At 43.6% G+C, this 17,026-nt stretch overlaps 1 protein-coding gene across 2 annotated transcripts in view; it reads right to left on the reverse strand.

Annotated features, from left to right (window-relative positions):
- TMEM135 (transmembrane protein 135) overlaps positions 1–14,162 on the reverse strand; it is a 183,013-nt gene extending 168,851 nt beyond the window's left edge. For both annotated transcript variants that reach the window (XM_062578053.1, XM_062578045.1), the window contains exon 1: positions 13,936–14,162. In XM_062578053.1, the coding sequence (XP_062434037.1) occupies positions 13,936–14,076 (141 nt within the window). In that variant the 5' untranslated portion in view covers positions 14,077–14,162. The remainder of the gene's footprint in view (positions 1–13,935) is intronic.
- Positions 14,163–17,026: the final 2,864 nt, after the last annotated feature.

Genomic DNA, 17,026 nt, shown 5'->3' on the forward strand with positions numbered 1-17,026 from the left:
TAAATCAAAGCCTCCTAAATATATTGTTTTTATGAATGATGTTACAAAGATTTCCTTTGAACTTGTTCCAGCTGTTGCAATATTAATACCAGGAAATGTACTGGACAATCCTAAATTGAAAGTATAGGAGGAATATTATAACCTTGTTACCACTGGCCGTAATAATACAGAATGTTATCTACTAGATATAAGAACATTACGATATGATAAATTTACATAGTATTTTGTTTTCCAGGCAACTGGACTATCTCATAACAAAGGTCAGAATACACTAGGTAATCCAATTACTGGTCTCAGTGCCTACAAAATGATGAAGTTTTTCTAAAAACTTTCTACTCCAATTAACTGACTGCAAGTCCTCTATAAAAAGTCACCATTCACTGAAGAAAAGCATATTCCTGACACATTTTACAGAATGATATGTCATCTCTACAAAAATACTGTAACAGGAAACAGGTAAGACCTAAAATAGGAGTGTCTTTTTTGGTTAGTTTAATGTTTGTTCTGTGTTTCATAAAGAAAAGTTACATAATGACTGAAATCCTGCAGTTTCTCAAAATCTTTTTTGTCCACACAAATTCTGTAACTACCTAATAAAGACGTGTAGAGATAAAGAAGTCAGAGTCTTCCCAGAGACGCACAGGGATAAGACAAGAGACAACACAGACAAGTTCAAATATGAGAAATTTTATCAGACAGAAAGAAGAAAAATTTTCAATTCAGGATGGTTGAACCCTGGAAGAGGTTGCTCAAAGACGTGGTGGAATCTCCATCACTGGAGATACTCAAAGCTCAGCTGGACAAGACTCCAAGCAACCTCCTCCAAAAGGCTCTGTCTTGAGCAGCAGCTGGGGACCACATGGCCTCCAGAGGTCCCTCCAACCTCTTATGACTCCATGAAATTAGACTTTGGGTCCACCAGAGAGACTGTTGTTGGTATTGGGGGGAGGGAGAGGAGGGTTGTTTGTTTTTTAATAGCAACATAATTTTTATCTGCAGTGATCTCCCATGGGTTCTCAACATTGGCAAGAAGTATAAAGGATGGTTCTAATTATAAGCATTGGCTGAATTTGCAAAGTTCTAAATACGCAGGGCTTCAAACTGTTACTAACAATAGGTGTGCTACACAATCCGTAGTAGTAACACCTCCCAAAGACTCAGTTCCTCGATGTGAAAATGCGGAGGAGGGAAATGGTCTTCTGAAACTGTTTGCTCAAACAGAATAGCAAGCAGCTGTTTTAGATACAGAGATACGACAAGGAGTCTGCTACAACTGACTGTAGGTTCTGCCAAAAATAGTATCCAAAAAAAATGAAGTTTGAACTAAGGATTAAGGCAAAATGCATGCACGAACAGACTTCTAAAAACTGTTTTACGCATTACTTAATCAAGTGTCAAGACCAGTTAAACCATAATGGATTAGGCAATAATTCAGCCCAGAGAATCTTTTTGTCGAAGGAAAGTCTTAATGCAGATCACTAGTTTCTACCTCATCAGTATAAACTGTATGAAGGACATGAACATTTGGGACAGAGTAAGAACTTTTTGTGCTGAGTAAAAGAACACTGCCCTTGCATCCAAAGTATGATGTCTTGCTTTTTCAGACTGAAGCATCTGAAGTATAACAGGAAAAGACTGGCATAAGAATAGATTAAATTATTTGATTTTTAATAGAAATTAACATCAAATCAAAGGTTAAAATTTTATTTCTGTAGCTTTTTCTGAACAGATTTATACTATTACTTTAAATTTCTGCTTTTCCTTCTCTTTACTATTGTACTCACAATTGAAAGACAAAAAAAAATCTGGAACAATGACACACAAAGTCTGAAGAAATACTGCTTATGATAAAAGGCAGTTAAGTGTAAGAGATCAGTGCATGCCCACCAAGAAAAAGAGAACATCATAATTTTTCAAGTGCTTTATAAACACCAGCTAAATCAAATACTGTCTACAGATGAATAAAGACTGCAGAATACTTTATCTTCTGTGCAGTAGGTTTCCTTTTCTCCCCCACTGTTAATGTGATTACAGGGAACAAATAGTAGAGATACTTCTAGATTCCACCTCATTCTCCCCTTTAGTTCCCCATACTTCAGGGAAGTATTAAAATTGACAACGGCAGGAGAGAAAGATCCTCGAGTCCATCAGCCTGCAGCAACCCCTTATTCCCACTGGATAAACTCTGCCCAGGTGAGTCTGGAGGGCTCTGCGCTGAGGACTCAAGTCTTGCAGCAAGTGCATTGCTCAAGGCTTAGCAGCACACACTGGTAACAGGACAGAAGCAGAGGGCATCAGGACATCCTGGAAAGAGGTCCCTAGCATGCTATTAATTTCCATGAAGAGAAACTTGACACGTGCAGCAGGAGGTCTGTTCAGTAACCTGTAAGCGCAGTTAACACAGACTCCCTGTAGTCACACAGAGTGAAGCAGTCATCTCACTGAAATTCAGGTCTTAGCTCTCCAACTATGGGAAGAGCATAGAGATACTAGAACTCCTTTATTTAAGCACCTAAGGGTAGCAGAACCTTACTATTGTTGATAGGTGTAAAAAATAGTTTTAGGTGTTATTCAGTACAAGAACAAGAGAATCACAATTTTGGTTCAACTCACTGATCCAACAGTTCAGTATTTTGCATCCAAGAATGCCCCAAAGCAGCTCCCTCTCTCCAGTTACTCCTGTCACCCCCTCCAAAACATATTTGCATCATTTTCTTTTTGAGATGGATTAACAGGAACTTCACAAAATAAAAATCTCTAGCACTTACAAATTATTTTGCAATTTCAGCTTCAGTAAGATATGAGTGGAACAGCACAGTGTGTTGGATAATACCCCAAGCATTTGCCCCTATATCAAACCCAGACACAGTCCTGCCTCTCCTCAATCTCATACTGCACCCATGCTGCCTCAGCTCCCCTCCAAATCGAAAGGTTTCTGTTTATAATGGATAGAACCAATACACCCCTCATTCAAAACTGTCATTTCATAGGAAAATAAAGGAAAGTACAATCCACTTTCAGTGGAATGAAACACACACTGAAGGCACAGTGTTTCTCCTGCCTATTATTCCTTATGGGAAAGAGAAGGCTGCCCAAAAAACACCTGTAATCAAAGGAGAGGAGACTGCACCACAACCGAGTGGCTCATGAACTAATTTAATTTGTTCATGACTTCTGGAGCAAGGCTATAGCACCACAGCCTTACCTAGGTCACAGTGAAGAATGCTGTGGCATTTCCTTCGAGTAACATCAGCCACTGGAAATAAATCAGATCTGCTGCCACTTCCTAGTCTGGCTTTCCATAAAGCACAGAGTCACACTTGAAATCTTTTTTTTTCTCAAGGCACCCAATGACCTGGCCTTAGGATATTCAGAAGGACTACACAACTCTCCAGGATAAAGACCGTCATTGACAACTCCACCCCTCAATGGGGCTTACACTAGGCCGATACAATGCAGCTCTTTACTTTTTCTGAAAAAAGGATCAGACTGTGGAATGAAGTCTCGCAGATACTAACAGCTACCACAAACCGTGCTGCTTTCCACTCCAGATAGAAGGCACACATCTTCTGCTCCTTATTTACATACATACTACGGAGCACCTGCTAAAACACACACAAAAGTGACAAAACTATCGAAACATAATGCTGCCTTGCACAAACAACTGTCTGGGAAAACACTACAAATGGAATTTAGAAAGCTAATAACCAATACCCACCATATAGCCACTATACTACATAGACTCTATCATGTAAATTTTCACTCTTGTTACTAACGCTTAATGTAGTAGTTACATACTGACAATTTCTCGAGTACATTTGCTTCCTGCAGGTAAAGAATAGCCAGACTTGAAATACTTATAGAACATTAAACATTTATTTAATCGTCAAGAAAAATTTCAAATCTAGCAAGAATTAAGCACCTGTGACAGAGTACAACATTAACTATTTCTTGTAACTTAATTTGTAAGAATTCCAAGATACCAAGTAGTAAAGAAAACCCTGATTGCAAAAGCTAGAAATAGAAGTGACATATTTCCCTCTAACAATTTAAGTTTTCCTATACTTTGAAGTTTTATGTACTAAAATGACACTTAAATCTAAGCAGTAGCACAGTCCACAAATGCAGTATATTGCCTATATAAGCACTAAAAAGAGACTTAAGCACGTTATTCGCAGGCTGACAGCAGAGCTGTTTGCCTGCAGCTCATCCTGCAGTATAACTCCACTTCTCTCTCAAATCCACAAGCCAGCAAGACTCTATAGATAGGATACAAAGCCCAGCTTTGCTACATATTTACAGCTTCATCTTCAATACAACAACTAATAAACCTCATCTTTTAGATTCTCTGAGAAGTACTTTACTAGATGCCAAAACACCTCAACAATTTAGAACAAAACGGAGTTTACACAAATCATGCACCGTTGCAGGGCAGATGGCCTAAAACGGTACAAAGCTTTCAAGACTTTAGTTTTCTAATTCCCTTCTATTTGCATCCACAAGTTACAGCTCTTGATCTCCTTTTGTCCTTTCAGTATAGAGCATGCAGAAGATTCAGAAATATGCGAAGACGAAACAAACAAATCCCAGTCAGGGGAAAGAAAACGATAAATAGAAAAGAAAAATGAGAGATGAAGCCGAAGAAAGCAAGCTAAATATTTCATGAGTAAAAACAGAAACAGCAGAGGCAAGAATACAATATAAGAGAAAGTTTCAGGAAAAAAAAAAGCTAAAAAGAAACACATTGAATTTGAAAGAAAAACTCAAGATACATTAAAATAAAAGAAATAAGTAGTCAGAACAATTTCAAGCACTCAGATATCACAGTACAGCAGCACATGTGGGAAAGACGATTTCCCTTCTACCTCAGAAGACTGATCCAGTGTCCCATTGCCATCTGTGGCCAGTTTCAGAGGAAAACCGAAAACAGAAAGTCTCTGGCCAATTTCTAAGAAAAAGAGCTGCTTTCTCATTTCTGCAGGCAACTAGTTAAAACATGAAACACAAAATTCAATTATGCTTTAATGTAGCCTGGCAGTGTAAGAAGACTTTTAAAGGCAATCTCATACCCCTGTTACCTAGAAATGAATAGAACGAACAGGATTAATAGATCACAGACACCACAGCGAAAGTCATGGTCACAAACCCGCCCTCCAGAATCCGTGGACACAAGCACCACAACGTTCCCCTGAACAGCTGAATCTCTTTCATGCACCTAGTCGAGACTGGAAGATTTCTCCTCCTCCTCTTGTTTATCATCCCAACTCTGAAAATTCAACCCAGATATTCTCCTGTAGTAATCATCTCACCTTCCCTAGAGTTCAAAAGTTCTGATGCAACTTTCACTAGAACACTTAAACCATTACAACTTTGGGGGGAAAAAAAATGAAAGCTGTATATATGAGAAAACTATTTAATGTGTGCTAATCAAACCATTTAAGAAACTACCTCAGATTTCTTTAAGTGCTAGGTAGATAAATTGATGTCAGATTTCTTCCAAAATTATGTTTACTTATTCGTATGTTGTTTTATAACTGTTTCCAATTTTGTAAGAATTTTATAAGAACTTTACTCCTCTACATTGTATAAATGATTTTTGAGTATTTGGAAATTATTTAGTCTCAAAACGCACTCAGGTACATTGAAAGACATTGTTAGCCAAATCGGTGTCTTATTTCTCATGATTCCTCTTAAATATACAGATTTACTATCCCTCAATAAGCTCATCCCACCCTGATTTCACAGATTACAAATCTGGCTTCTAGATTTCTGAATTACTGCATTTCCTGCAATATTCTGAGGAAGACTGTGCATTTCCTCCACTCTGACTTCCTCTATCCCCTCTGTGAGATGTTACATGAGGCTGCCATTGGGAATCACAGAATCAGTAAGCTTGGAAGGGACCTCCAGAGATCATCTAGTCCAACCTCCCAGCTCTTTTGGGGCAGGGAGGTTGGAGCACAGGAGAAGCATATTATGTATCATTCACCCCACTAAAAATAATAAAAAAAGAGTACTCATATACTCTTAGAATAATACCTAAATTGCATCCAATCTTGACATCATTCTCATTGCATAGTGGCCCATCTTTGTCATTTCTTTCACTTATGTGAGTAAAGGGCCATTTTTCATTCCCCTTGAAATCTTAACTCATCATAATTTTCAGTAATCTTTCTTTTAACTCAGAAATCCTTGCACCATACTATACAGCTGAACCAACAGATTTATGTTCCCCTGATAAACAGTCCCTTAACTGTTTTTGCTGGTTTCTGGTATTTATAGTGTCCTTAGGATGACTGTTGAGTCAGTCAAGGCTGGGGCCTTCCCCATGCTTATGATGCAAACTGCAGTTTCCTGCTTGCATTTTTGAGCGTGAATTCTTTAGTCCAGTTAAATTAATTTATTCTTTTAAAATTTTCAAACTTTTCCCTTCTGAAGTACAAATATCCATTTTTTTCTTTAGTTCCATATTAATTGAAAAATAAATAATTTTACTACTTTCAAAGCCACCTGTACAGAACAGAACAATTACAGCCTGGAACAAAGATATGAACCAAGTTCATACCTTAATCACATTTAAGCTGATCATAGTCATATTTAAGCTGGCTTCCAGAAGAACCTGAAGACGAGGAACACACTGACCATTCACAAAATCATAGAATCAGTAAGGTTGGAAGGGACCTCTGGAGATCATCTAGTCCAACCCCCCTCCCTGCTCAGCAGGGTCACCTAGAGCATGTTAGACAGGGTTGCATCCAGGCGGGCCTTGAAGATCTCCAGAGAAGGAGACTCCACAACCTCCCTGAGCAATCTGGTCCAGGGCTCCGTCACTCTCACAGGGAAGAAATTCCCCCTCACGCTCAGGCGGAACTTCCTGTGCTTCAATTTTCGCCCATCGCCTCTTGTCCTGTCACATGGGACAACTGAAAAGAGTTTGTCCCCATCCCCTTGACACCCTCCCTTTAGGTACTTGTACACATTGATAAGATCCCCCCTCAGGCTTCTCTTCCCCAGGCTGAAGAGGCCCAGCTCTCGCAGCCGTTCCTCGTGGGGCAGGTGCTCCAGCCCTCTGACCATCTTTGCAGCCCTACACTGGACTCTCTCCAGTAGCTCCATGTGTGTCTTGTCCTGGGGAGCCCAGAACTGGACACAGGACTCCAGACGAGGCCTCCCCAGGGCTGCGTAGAGGGGTAGGATCACCTCCCTTGGCCTGCTGGCAACACTCCTCCCAACGCACCCCAGGACACCATTGGCCTTCCTGGCCACAAGGGCACATTGCTGCCTCATGCTCAACTTGTCATCCACCAGCACTCCCAGCTCCTTCTCTGCAGAGCTGCTCTCCACAAGGTCAGCCACCAGCCTGTACTGGTGCCTAGGTTTGATTCTCCCTAGGTGCAGGACTTTGCACTTGCCTTTGCTGAACCTCAGGAGGTTCCTCTCTGCCCAACTCTCCAGCCTGTCCAGGGCTCTCTGAATGGCAGCACAGCCCTCGGGTGTGTCAGCCACTCCTCCCAGTTCAGTATCATCAGCAAACTTGCTGAGGAGGCACTCCATCCCCTCATCCAGGTCATGGATGAAGAAGTTGAACAAGACTGGCCCCAGTACTGAGCCCTGCAGGACACCACTAGCCACAGGCATCCAACGAGACTCCACACCACTGATGACAACCCTCTGAGCTCTGCCTTTCACCCAGTTCTCAATCCACCTCACTGTCCACTCATCTAACCCACACTTCCTGAGCTTCTCTAGGAGGATGTGATGGGAGACAGTATCAAAAGCCTTGCTGAAGTCAAGGTACATAATGTCCACTGCTCTGCCCTCATCTACCCAGCCAGTCATTCCATCAGAGAAGGCTATCAGATTGGTTAAGCAGGCTTTCCCCTTGCTGAATCCATGCTGGCTACTCCTGATCACCTTCTTGTCCTCCATGTGCCTGGAGATGACATCCAGAATGAGCTGTTCCATCACCTTTGCAGGGATGGAGGTGAGGCTGACCAGCCTATAGTTGCCTGGGTCCTCCTTCTTGCCCTTTCTGAAGACTGGAGTGATGGCTGGCTTTCTTCCAGTCCTCAGGCAAAATTCATAACACAGCACAGAGCTATGGGACACCACAACGTAGGGAGATGATCAGATAGCCCAGCAAAACACAGACTACAGCACTACTATTACAGCAACCCTACATACCAGTCCTGACAGAAGAGTCACATTGCTTGATGGTCTACCTCAGAGATCCAAGTTGACATAAAGAACAACATTCAAGGACCAACATCCTCCTTAGTCTTCCTACCCTACTTCCAAATACATAATGGCTCACAGCATAATCAAAATAAAATCTGATCATGTTTTAATATAACCAGGAATTCTGTACCATTTCAGATCATAAGCCAGATAGTACAGCCTTCTCACACATCTTAGAAAGCTGACGACAACATTGTGACTATGTCTGTAGTGAGAGATAAAACAGGATTTGTTTCAGTGTCAGCTTACTCCCTTATTTCGCCCAGGACCAATCCAAATAGCACTCTCTCAGCAAAAATGGTCATGGAAGAAGTGAGTCAGCCTGAAACAGCACAGAAAGGGCCAGTACATACCACTTGGCCTTGGGGCTGACCTCTGGGCCTATTATTTAGCAATGTAGATATAGCTAATATAATTAAGCAATACTACCCAAGTTATAAGTCGCACTTTACTTCTGCCCCACCTTGATCTTTGGCAAATGATATCTCAGTCATTCATCCAGTAATTTTCAGAATTATTAATTAGCTCTATAATTGAAGTTCATTGTTGTTACTGCCTCTTGGTGATCAGTGACTACTCTGCAAAAGTCAGCTACCACGTGCAGGACTACCTGGCCCATGTAGGTAGTCCCTCCCATGTTTATACAGGAAGAAAAAACATCTTATACAGTTGTAGGATTTCATCTTTAACAATATTGTATAAAACGTTGCCTTGGAGGACTTACAAAATAATACGGCTTAAGAAAGAATATGCACACTTAACGGTCAAATAGTGCCAAAGAAGGTATCAGCACTGGAAAGTTAAGTAGGAAAAAGCTTTTGAAATGATTGGCATGTAAGAAACAAAGTTATTAAACAGAATCACAGAAGGAAAAAGGCATGGCATGAGCTTGAAAATAGTGTCAAAAATGAGAATGAAATGAGTACAAAGGAAACAAAGGGAAAGAAATCAGTAAAATAAAATGAGCCCTGAGGATCATTTAAAAACAGTGGAATAGCAAACTCAGGTTACACTTACACCACCAAATAGATGATGGGGCAATCTCTGGTCCAGCAGACAAGTCAGACAGACCAGCTGGCACTTATGCTGCTGTAAAGCTAATGCTTCTCTCCTTCCTTGACAGCAGATTGGTCTTGGAGAAAGATATCGGGAGTCAAAGCCAGAAGTAAGCTAACAGTTAATCAATGTGAACCCCCTGAAGAGCCAATGCTCAAGGCTGTTCCCTCATTCTCTTTTCATTCAGCAGCATAGACAAATCAGACAAAGGAAGGACATGAGATCTTGGGTGGGAAGAAGAATGGCATGAGGGCTGATGGTGGAAACTGAAGACTCCGCTTGAGAGGGGAAGGCCAGAACAGAATTTGGCTTGGGGAAGATCCTGGCTTAAATTAAGCGAGGAAGACAGATGACTAGGCTCAAAAAAGAAAAGGTGGAAGACAAGTGACTTGGCCACCCCATAGGTAAGAAGTCAGAAGAATTAGCTTGACTGTAAAATATCATATAGACAATTTTTGCCTTATCTAGATTAAGAACAAATGTTACAATCATATCCACTTATCTCAGATAGATTACAAAGATTTCATACCACTGATTAAGCAAATTCACCTACATGAAAGGTATGCACCATCATCAAACAAATGCCTAAAACCTACAGATCTTCAGGAAACGGAGCACTTTGCTCTAACTTATCTGATTAACACCAAATTTCCCATGGGAAATCAACGGAATACCATAATAAACAGAGCAATTAATGTTTTAACCTTAGAAGCAGAGCAAGGGATATGTATCTCATCCAGTTTCATACTAGTCATTTTCAGCAATTATTAATTCATGCCACAAAAAAAATTTCTTTCCTCAACTTGAAAAAAGTATTCATACTCCATTAAGTAGGGGGAAAAATGAATTAAAGGCTCAGCTTGTGATAAAAAAATAGTATCTGCTAGACAGGAAAAAACATTAAGACAGGTAAAACCTAATACACATAACAAGACAGTTGATGCAAATTTGTATGTTCATGTGTGTGAAGGTGAAGGGAGTCTTTGGAAGTCTGAACTCTACTATCGGTACAAATCCCTTTCTTCTGCTGCAGACTAGTATCTAAGTTGAACACTTATTAAAGCTAGCTAGCCTGATAGTTAAAAATAGCTGGGCTTTTGTCCTGCACAATTCTCCCAGTTGCGCAAGGAATAAATTATTCAGTAGATACTTTGCTACCCAAGTGGTGATAATTCCATTATAATATATTCCCTGATTCCTTAAAAATCAGAGCTGAAATCTGCTTTGGCCTGATTCACATTGGTTATCAGGATGGATGACATATCAAGCAGTGAGTGGCAGTCGTCATCTCCAGCAGTACAGATTTCTTAGTCAGAACATCAGACATTAAGTAACAAGAGGTTACTTTCAGTGTTTCCGAGACTGCAAAAACTGAACACGTTTTCCTTCCCTCATTTTACTGGCATAGCATTGCCAGAGCCTTGTAGACTCAGACCTCAGACACAGTCACCTTTAGCATTCTAGAGCAGTAGTCACAGCTAGCTCTGAAGGACTAAATGTTGTCTTCTTGACATTGTATATGTAGGAAAGCTAGACAAAAATGGGTCATGGTCCACACTGGACTGTTCTTTTATTGCAGGTTCCCTAGAATACTAGTACCTATCTGAAGCAGTTGATAGTATTTGCTGTTCTTGAGGTTTTACTTATGGGAATATCTGAACAGAATGGGAACTAATTCAGAAACTCCCTCTTCAGTATCTTTCTTATAATAGGATCCTTGTCCTTTATAAAATGAATACACAATCTGAGAGAAGTACATAGTTCTCAAAACTTAGTTTCAAAGGCTAAGGTACTTAACCAAGGTATCATCTTGTTTCAGGAAAAGGCAGTGCATATGTCACATATTAAGTATATTTTTAAAAAGAATAATGGATATGCACAGGAAACAAAGAACTAATTGGAAGTTTTAGGTCTATGAACAATTTAATTTGACTAAGAGTCCCTATGTGATGTTACCAGCTTCCTCCCTCTTTAGGTGGCAGCATTATTTTAGAGCAGCTCATCTATTCGTGAAACCAGCTTTAGACTACTCAGCTAAACTGAACATAGTCAACAAAACCTTATGAAAATTAAGCACTGTAAACAAGACAGCATAAAAATTTATGCAGACATTATACAGTACAGCATGACACTGACTGACTGAAAAGGTTCCCACTGTACCTTGGATTTGTGACAAGATCTGTTTACGGGGCCACAATGTAAAACAGATCAAAAAATCTTATATATATACACATATATACATATCTTATACATATACACATACATGTATATATAGAAATAAATAAAGAGGGAACTTATTTTCTAACCCATGACTCCACAACTGAGTGATTTGTAACTAAGGTAAGAAGAGGAATCTCTTAACAGGCTTGACTACTGAGAAAAATACATCCCATAGCACCTTAATTCTGATTTAATTACATTACTGCTTAAGCTGGTTTAACTTGAGCCAGATCTGACAGACCACCATCACCCTGGTGACTCACTGCATGCCCCTTCTCTGGTGGTACAAGTATTTATGCACCTGCACAGTAAACTGGGCTGGTAATTAGATGCAAAGGAAAAATAACTCAGGGGTGGGGGGGGAAGAGGGGGATGTTCTTTCCAGTTGTATTTGTTTCCCAAACTAGCGCACTATGTGCTCACACAAACAGCTGCCACTTCTGTTTGCGGCAGTTCAATGTAGAAAAATTCAGTCAGACATGACAACCGCAAAGTCCACACTGCCAAAAAAGTTATTAATCTTTTTAGTATATAGTTGGATATTGTCACAATTCTCACTCAAGGTACACTTCAGTAGGAGCCTTAACTGTGTCAGGACTGCTGCAGTCCCCCTCCTTCTCCTGCCCTTTGCTACATACCTTGATAATTCTGTTGTACCAGCACTGGTGCAAAGTTGAACAGTACAAAATCAATGACTTCTTTTTTTCTTTTCTTTTCTCTTACATTTAGTTTGCAGCCAGCTCAGTATCCAGAGCACTACTCAGTCTTCCAAGCATCAGTACCATCCCAGGAGAAACACACAAGTGAGGATAGTAAATGCGTGCTTTCTTGCAGCAATTGCAACTTAGATCAGCTTCCAGAATATGTTTATATGCAAACAGATGCAAGCTCCTCTACCTACATCCTAATTTGCTGGAAGCAAGCCACCTGCACTTGAGGTGATATAACCAAGTCTAACTGCATGCTCAAGCTAAGATACCTTGCCTGTAGGATACTCTCAGACTACCTAACCTCCCTTAGCCTTAAAATATTGTTCAGCCTATTTTCTTCATTATCCAATGCAGTCTCCCTCAACCTTTGGTAACCCACTGATTACCACGATTTTTATTTCCCGGGTGACACCAACAGTAGAACACATATGCATTATTCTTGCTCCTGCTAAAGATACAGTGCTAGCCTCTCAGGCAAATATTTGATAAGTCTTTTTCCAGGTCTCACAGGTATTGGCAAACAATGATATATGATGATCAGGCAGTCCTCGGTCTCCTTCCCAAATACATTCATCCTACCCCTAGTACCTGTCAAGCCATCAGATCCTCCAGTAACCCTCATGCCCTTCTTCCCACTTCTAGGGTACACATGCACGCGCACGCACACACACACTCCTAGTGTCCCTTCCCACTCAAGCACCAATCATGCCCTCCTCCCCAGACAAAGTTTTCCTACACCGATGTCTCTCACACCCATCCTCCCCAGGATCAGACTCCCCCAAAAACATCTTTTTTGTACTTCTTCCCCTCTCACCCCCAAGTTAAGCTGCTGCTTGATATTCCTCGTTCTCTTCCTCTTCCAACATCCTTCACACCCTTCTCCCACCCCAGCATCCCTTATGCCCTTCCTCATCAACCCAAGCCAGGCTCCCCTTCCTTGATATCCCTCGTGCCCTTCTCCCTCCTTGATAACCCTCCTGCCATCCCACCTCCAGACCAGGCCTTTTCACCTAGCCAAACTCATGCCAGGCTCCCTCCTTGCTATTCCTCAGGCCCTTCCCCCTACCCCAGACCAGGCTCCCCCTTCATAGTCACCCTGCCACTCCACCACCCCAGGACAGGCTCACCCCATGCAGGGTATTCCTCCTGCCTTTTCCTCTCACCCCAGGCTCCCCTCCCCCTCTCATCCTTCCTGCCTTTACCCTTCCCCACATCACCCCCTCATGTCCCTCCTGCCATTCCTCTCTGCCACCAGTACCCCACCACGTCCCTTTTGCCCTTCACTCATCCCACCAGCCTCATGTCCCACCAGCCTCCCCTTCACTATCCCTCCTGCCCTTCCCCTCACCCCACCAGCCTCCTGTGTCCCTCACGCCCTTCCCCCCTCACCCCACCAGCCCCACTGTGTCCTTCCTGCCCTTCCCCCCACTCCACCTGCCCCCATGTCCCTCCTGCCCCCCCATCCCAGCACCCTCCCCCTCACCATCCCCCCTGCCCTTCCTCCCTCACCAGCTCCCTATGTCCTTCCTGCCCTTCCCCCCACTCCACCTGCCCCCATGTCCCTCCTGCCCCCCCATCCCAGCAGCCTCCCCCTCGCCATCCCTCCTGCCCTTCCTCCACCCCACCTGCCCCCCACCCCACCAGCCTCCCCCCTGCCCCCCGGCTCTCCCCGCAGTCCCGCCAGCCGCCCCGGCCCCCCACCCCGACCCACCAGGTAGAGGGTGCCGTAGATGCGCAGGGACTCGGTCAGCGCCCCCTGCGTGACGTGCAGCACGGCCCAGGAGCAGCGCGGGTGCCAGGTGTGCCCGATCTCGTAGCAGCTGTGGGGGATGGACTTGCTCAGCGCCGCCATCTTGCCGCGCGCGGGGAGGGGGCGCGCGCGCGCCCGCCGCGTCACCGCCGATGCAGGAGAAAGGTCGCGCGGGGAGCTGGCGGCGCCGGGGTTACTCGCGGGCAACCTCCTCCCCCCCCCTCCTCCTCCCCCCGCGCGGCTCGCGTGAGGCGCGCAGCCAATCCGCGGCCGCCGGGGGGCGGGCAGCGGGGCGGGCGGGGTGGCGCGGGGCGCGCGCGGCACGTGGGCCGGGGGCGCGCGGGGGGGGGGGTGTGAGGCGGCCGCTCGCGCCGGGCCGTTGGAACCGTTGGAACCGTTGGACCGGCGCGCGGCGCGCGGCGCTCCGCGGGTTTCTCCGTCGCGCCCTTAATCATCCCCTTAACAGATTGCGCCGCGTTTCCCAACCTGTGGCTCGGGGCCTTTCCTGGAGATGTCGACACCTCCCTGCCGCTGGTGCACCCGGAACGGCGCCGCCGAGCTAACGGTGCGAGGAGGCGCCCGGAGCCGCGGCTCAGGCCTTGGGCAGACACCGGCCTGCTCCCGAGGGCCCTCGGACAGCCGAGTGGGCTGAAAGCTGCAAATGAGCCCCTGTAAGCGCCAGGTGAGGCACGCAGGGAAAAGCCTGAACCCGGAATAACCCGGTAACGCTGAGCTAATGCTGAACTCGGAGCTGGCAGCCACAAACCAGGAAGGAGATTGCGGAGCTGCCACTGACAGGTCTCCAAAATGTTCAGCTCGGTGCGCCTGTGCGGCAAGGAAAGTCGCCAAGTCCCTCATGCCAGCAGGAAGGCCTGAAGGAAGCAGGGGGCACCGTTTTGCTGATACATAACACCTTGGTGCACCCATATCTTTTGTACAGTATGCAGTCCTGTTTCCGCTATAGAGGAAGTAGGGAAAGGCAGAGAAAATGATTGAGGAGGTGGGAGTGGCTGCCCTATGAGGAGAAACTAGAGAAGTTGATTCTTTTTGGTTTGGAGAGAAGGGAGGTGGAATGTGATGGTGGCTTACAAAATTCTGAAGGCCATGATTGATTACATGATTATAGTTCAGCTGCTCTCAAGGAGCCAGTTGCAAAACTGGCATTGAGTTCCAGCTTGAGAATTTTATTATTTTGGGCGCAAAAGGGCTGGGTGTGCCTGGACCTGGGATTTTATGTTATGTCTCTTGAGAAACAGTTTGCAAATGCTCAGTTCAGAAGGAGCAAGTATGGTCTGTGCAAAAGTCAAGCCAGGAAAGGCTATTTTGAGACCTAGACTGGAGAGAGACATCTCAAGACAAATAGGAAGTAAACCAAATGATCAGCAAACTAACCTGCAGAGGAATATGGACTTGGAATAATTCCTTTTCCTTACAACCTGCCTCCAAGTTCTTCTCCTGCAGAGGCTATAGTTTGCCTTATTTTTCAGACACAGGGTGGCATAAACTGGTCAGAAGTTTGAGGAAAATTTGTCATCAATTTTGCAAAAACTTATTCTGTGTCTTCAAATAATTGTGCCATGGATGCAAGAGCATACTTATATTTCAGATTTAACAACCCATAGATTGGTAAGCTGATCACAGAACTCCACTAAGAAACTACTTGTGGACTGCTAGCAAATCTGCACTAGGAGACTTTGGCCTAAGCAGTTTAATTATACTAATTCAGTAAAGCATACTTGACCAACCAATGTGTTTCACAGAACTCTCTCTGTGGGAGTCTGTATCTAAAATTTAGTGGGAGACACTAGAGAAAACTTTAAATTCAGCTCTGGTGCAGAGGTACAGCTCTCCTTCAGCTGTGGTTGGAGTAACTGTCTAAGAGAGTGAGTATTGTTGTGCACTGACTCCAGTGGGAAAGCAAGGTTGGCAAGATAACCTGCTGCAGCTCTGACCCAGTGCATTTCTTGCTGATCTTGTAGTACTCTGTTAGAGAGCACTCTGGGGGCAGAAAAGGCAGTCATTGCCTAAGATACGGATTCTGGCTCTCTTGTCTGCATGTTTTGGCTTTGATTCTGCTGTGGGCTTAAAGCTTGCTTGCTGCCTTGTATTTGTGGGTAGGGAACTATGGCAAGCACCGTATTAATAATTGCACAAGCTAATAATTTCTCTTTTGACACACATTTCTGCACACAATCCTGATGTTGGAGGATGTGCCATGGACTGTGTGATAAGTTAAAGAAAATGCCCACTGAGAAAGGAGGACCCAACTAGATACTCTGTTCATTGGTCAGGCAACCGTGATTTGACTGAATAGCAGCCTGCTCAGAATTGGACGCTTTCAGATCTGTGTTGCTGGGCTGGCCGAGGAAGACTGACTATGCACCAGCAAAGAAGGAGATACAGTCCTGACTCCAGGCACTTTTCCTGGAGCATTGCAACACCGTATCCTGGAGTTTTGGTTCCCAAACAGGGAACTTCACATTGCAGAAGGTTTTGTATTCCAGCTGCATTGAGATCTGGGAATTCTTCTGTCTAAACATTTTTAAATATCAGATCAATCTGGAAACATTTTAACTTGGAAAAAATGTAATGTTTTACCCCCTTTGTTTTCTCATATTTCTTTCAAACTTGTGTGTTTTTTTTGCCATGTATTTGTTTTCTCCCCTGTGACAGGTGATCCAACTTCTCACTGCTACTCATGCTGTTGTAAGTGCCTGAACTGCACTTCTGGAAGTAACTTCTCTTGTCTGATAAGAACAGTGCTTTCTAGCAGAATGTTTTTGTAGTCAGATCTTCTTTTCTCATTTTTTCATTCCCATTGCTCTTCTCCTTCTTTTTGTTCTCTTACCATCTGTGTGATTTTCTCATCCCTCTATTATGAAGTTATATGAAATCCTAACAAAGTTAATGTACCATTATAAATGTTAGGTATTAAAGTAATCCTTGATTTTTACTCTGCTCAGGTCAGCAGATATAATGCGTACATGCAACCTTATGCTTCCTTCAGTAAACAGCATAGGAACTTAAAGATGTTGCTATGCTATAATATTGT

This window comes from Rhea pennata, chromosome 1 (genome assembly GCF_028389875.1).
Source record: "Rhea pennata isolate bPtePen1 chromosome 1, bPtePen1.pri, whole genome shotgun sequence".
Lineage (NCBI taxonomy): Eukaryota > Metazoa > Chordata > Aves > Rheiformes > Rheidae > Rhea > Rhea pennata.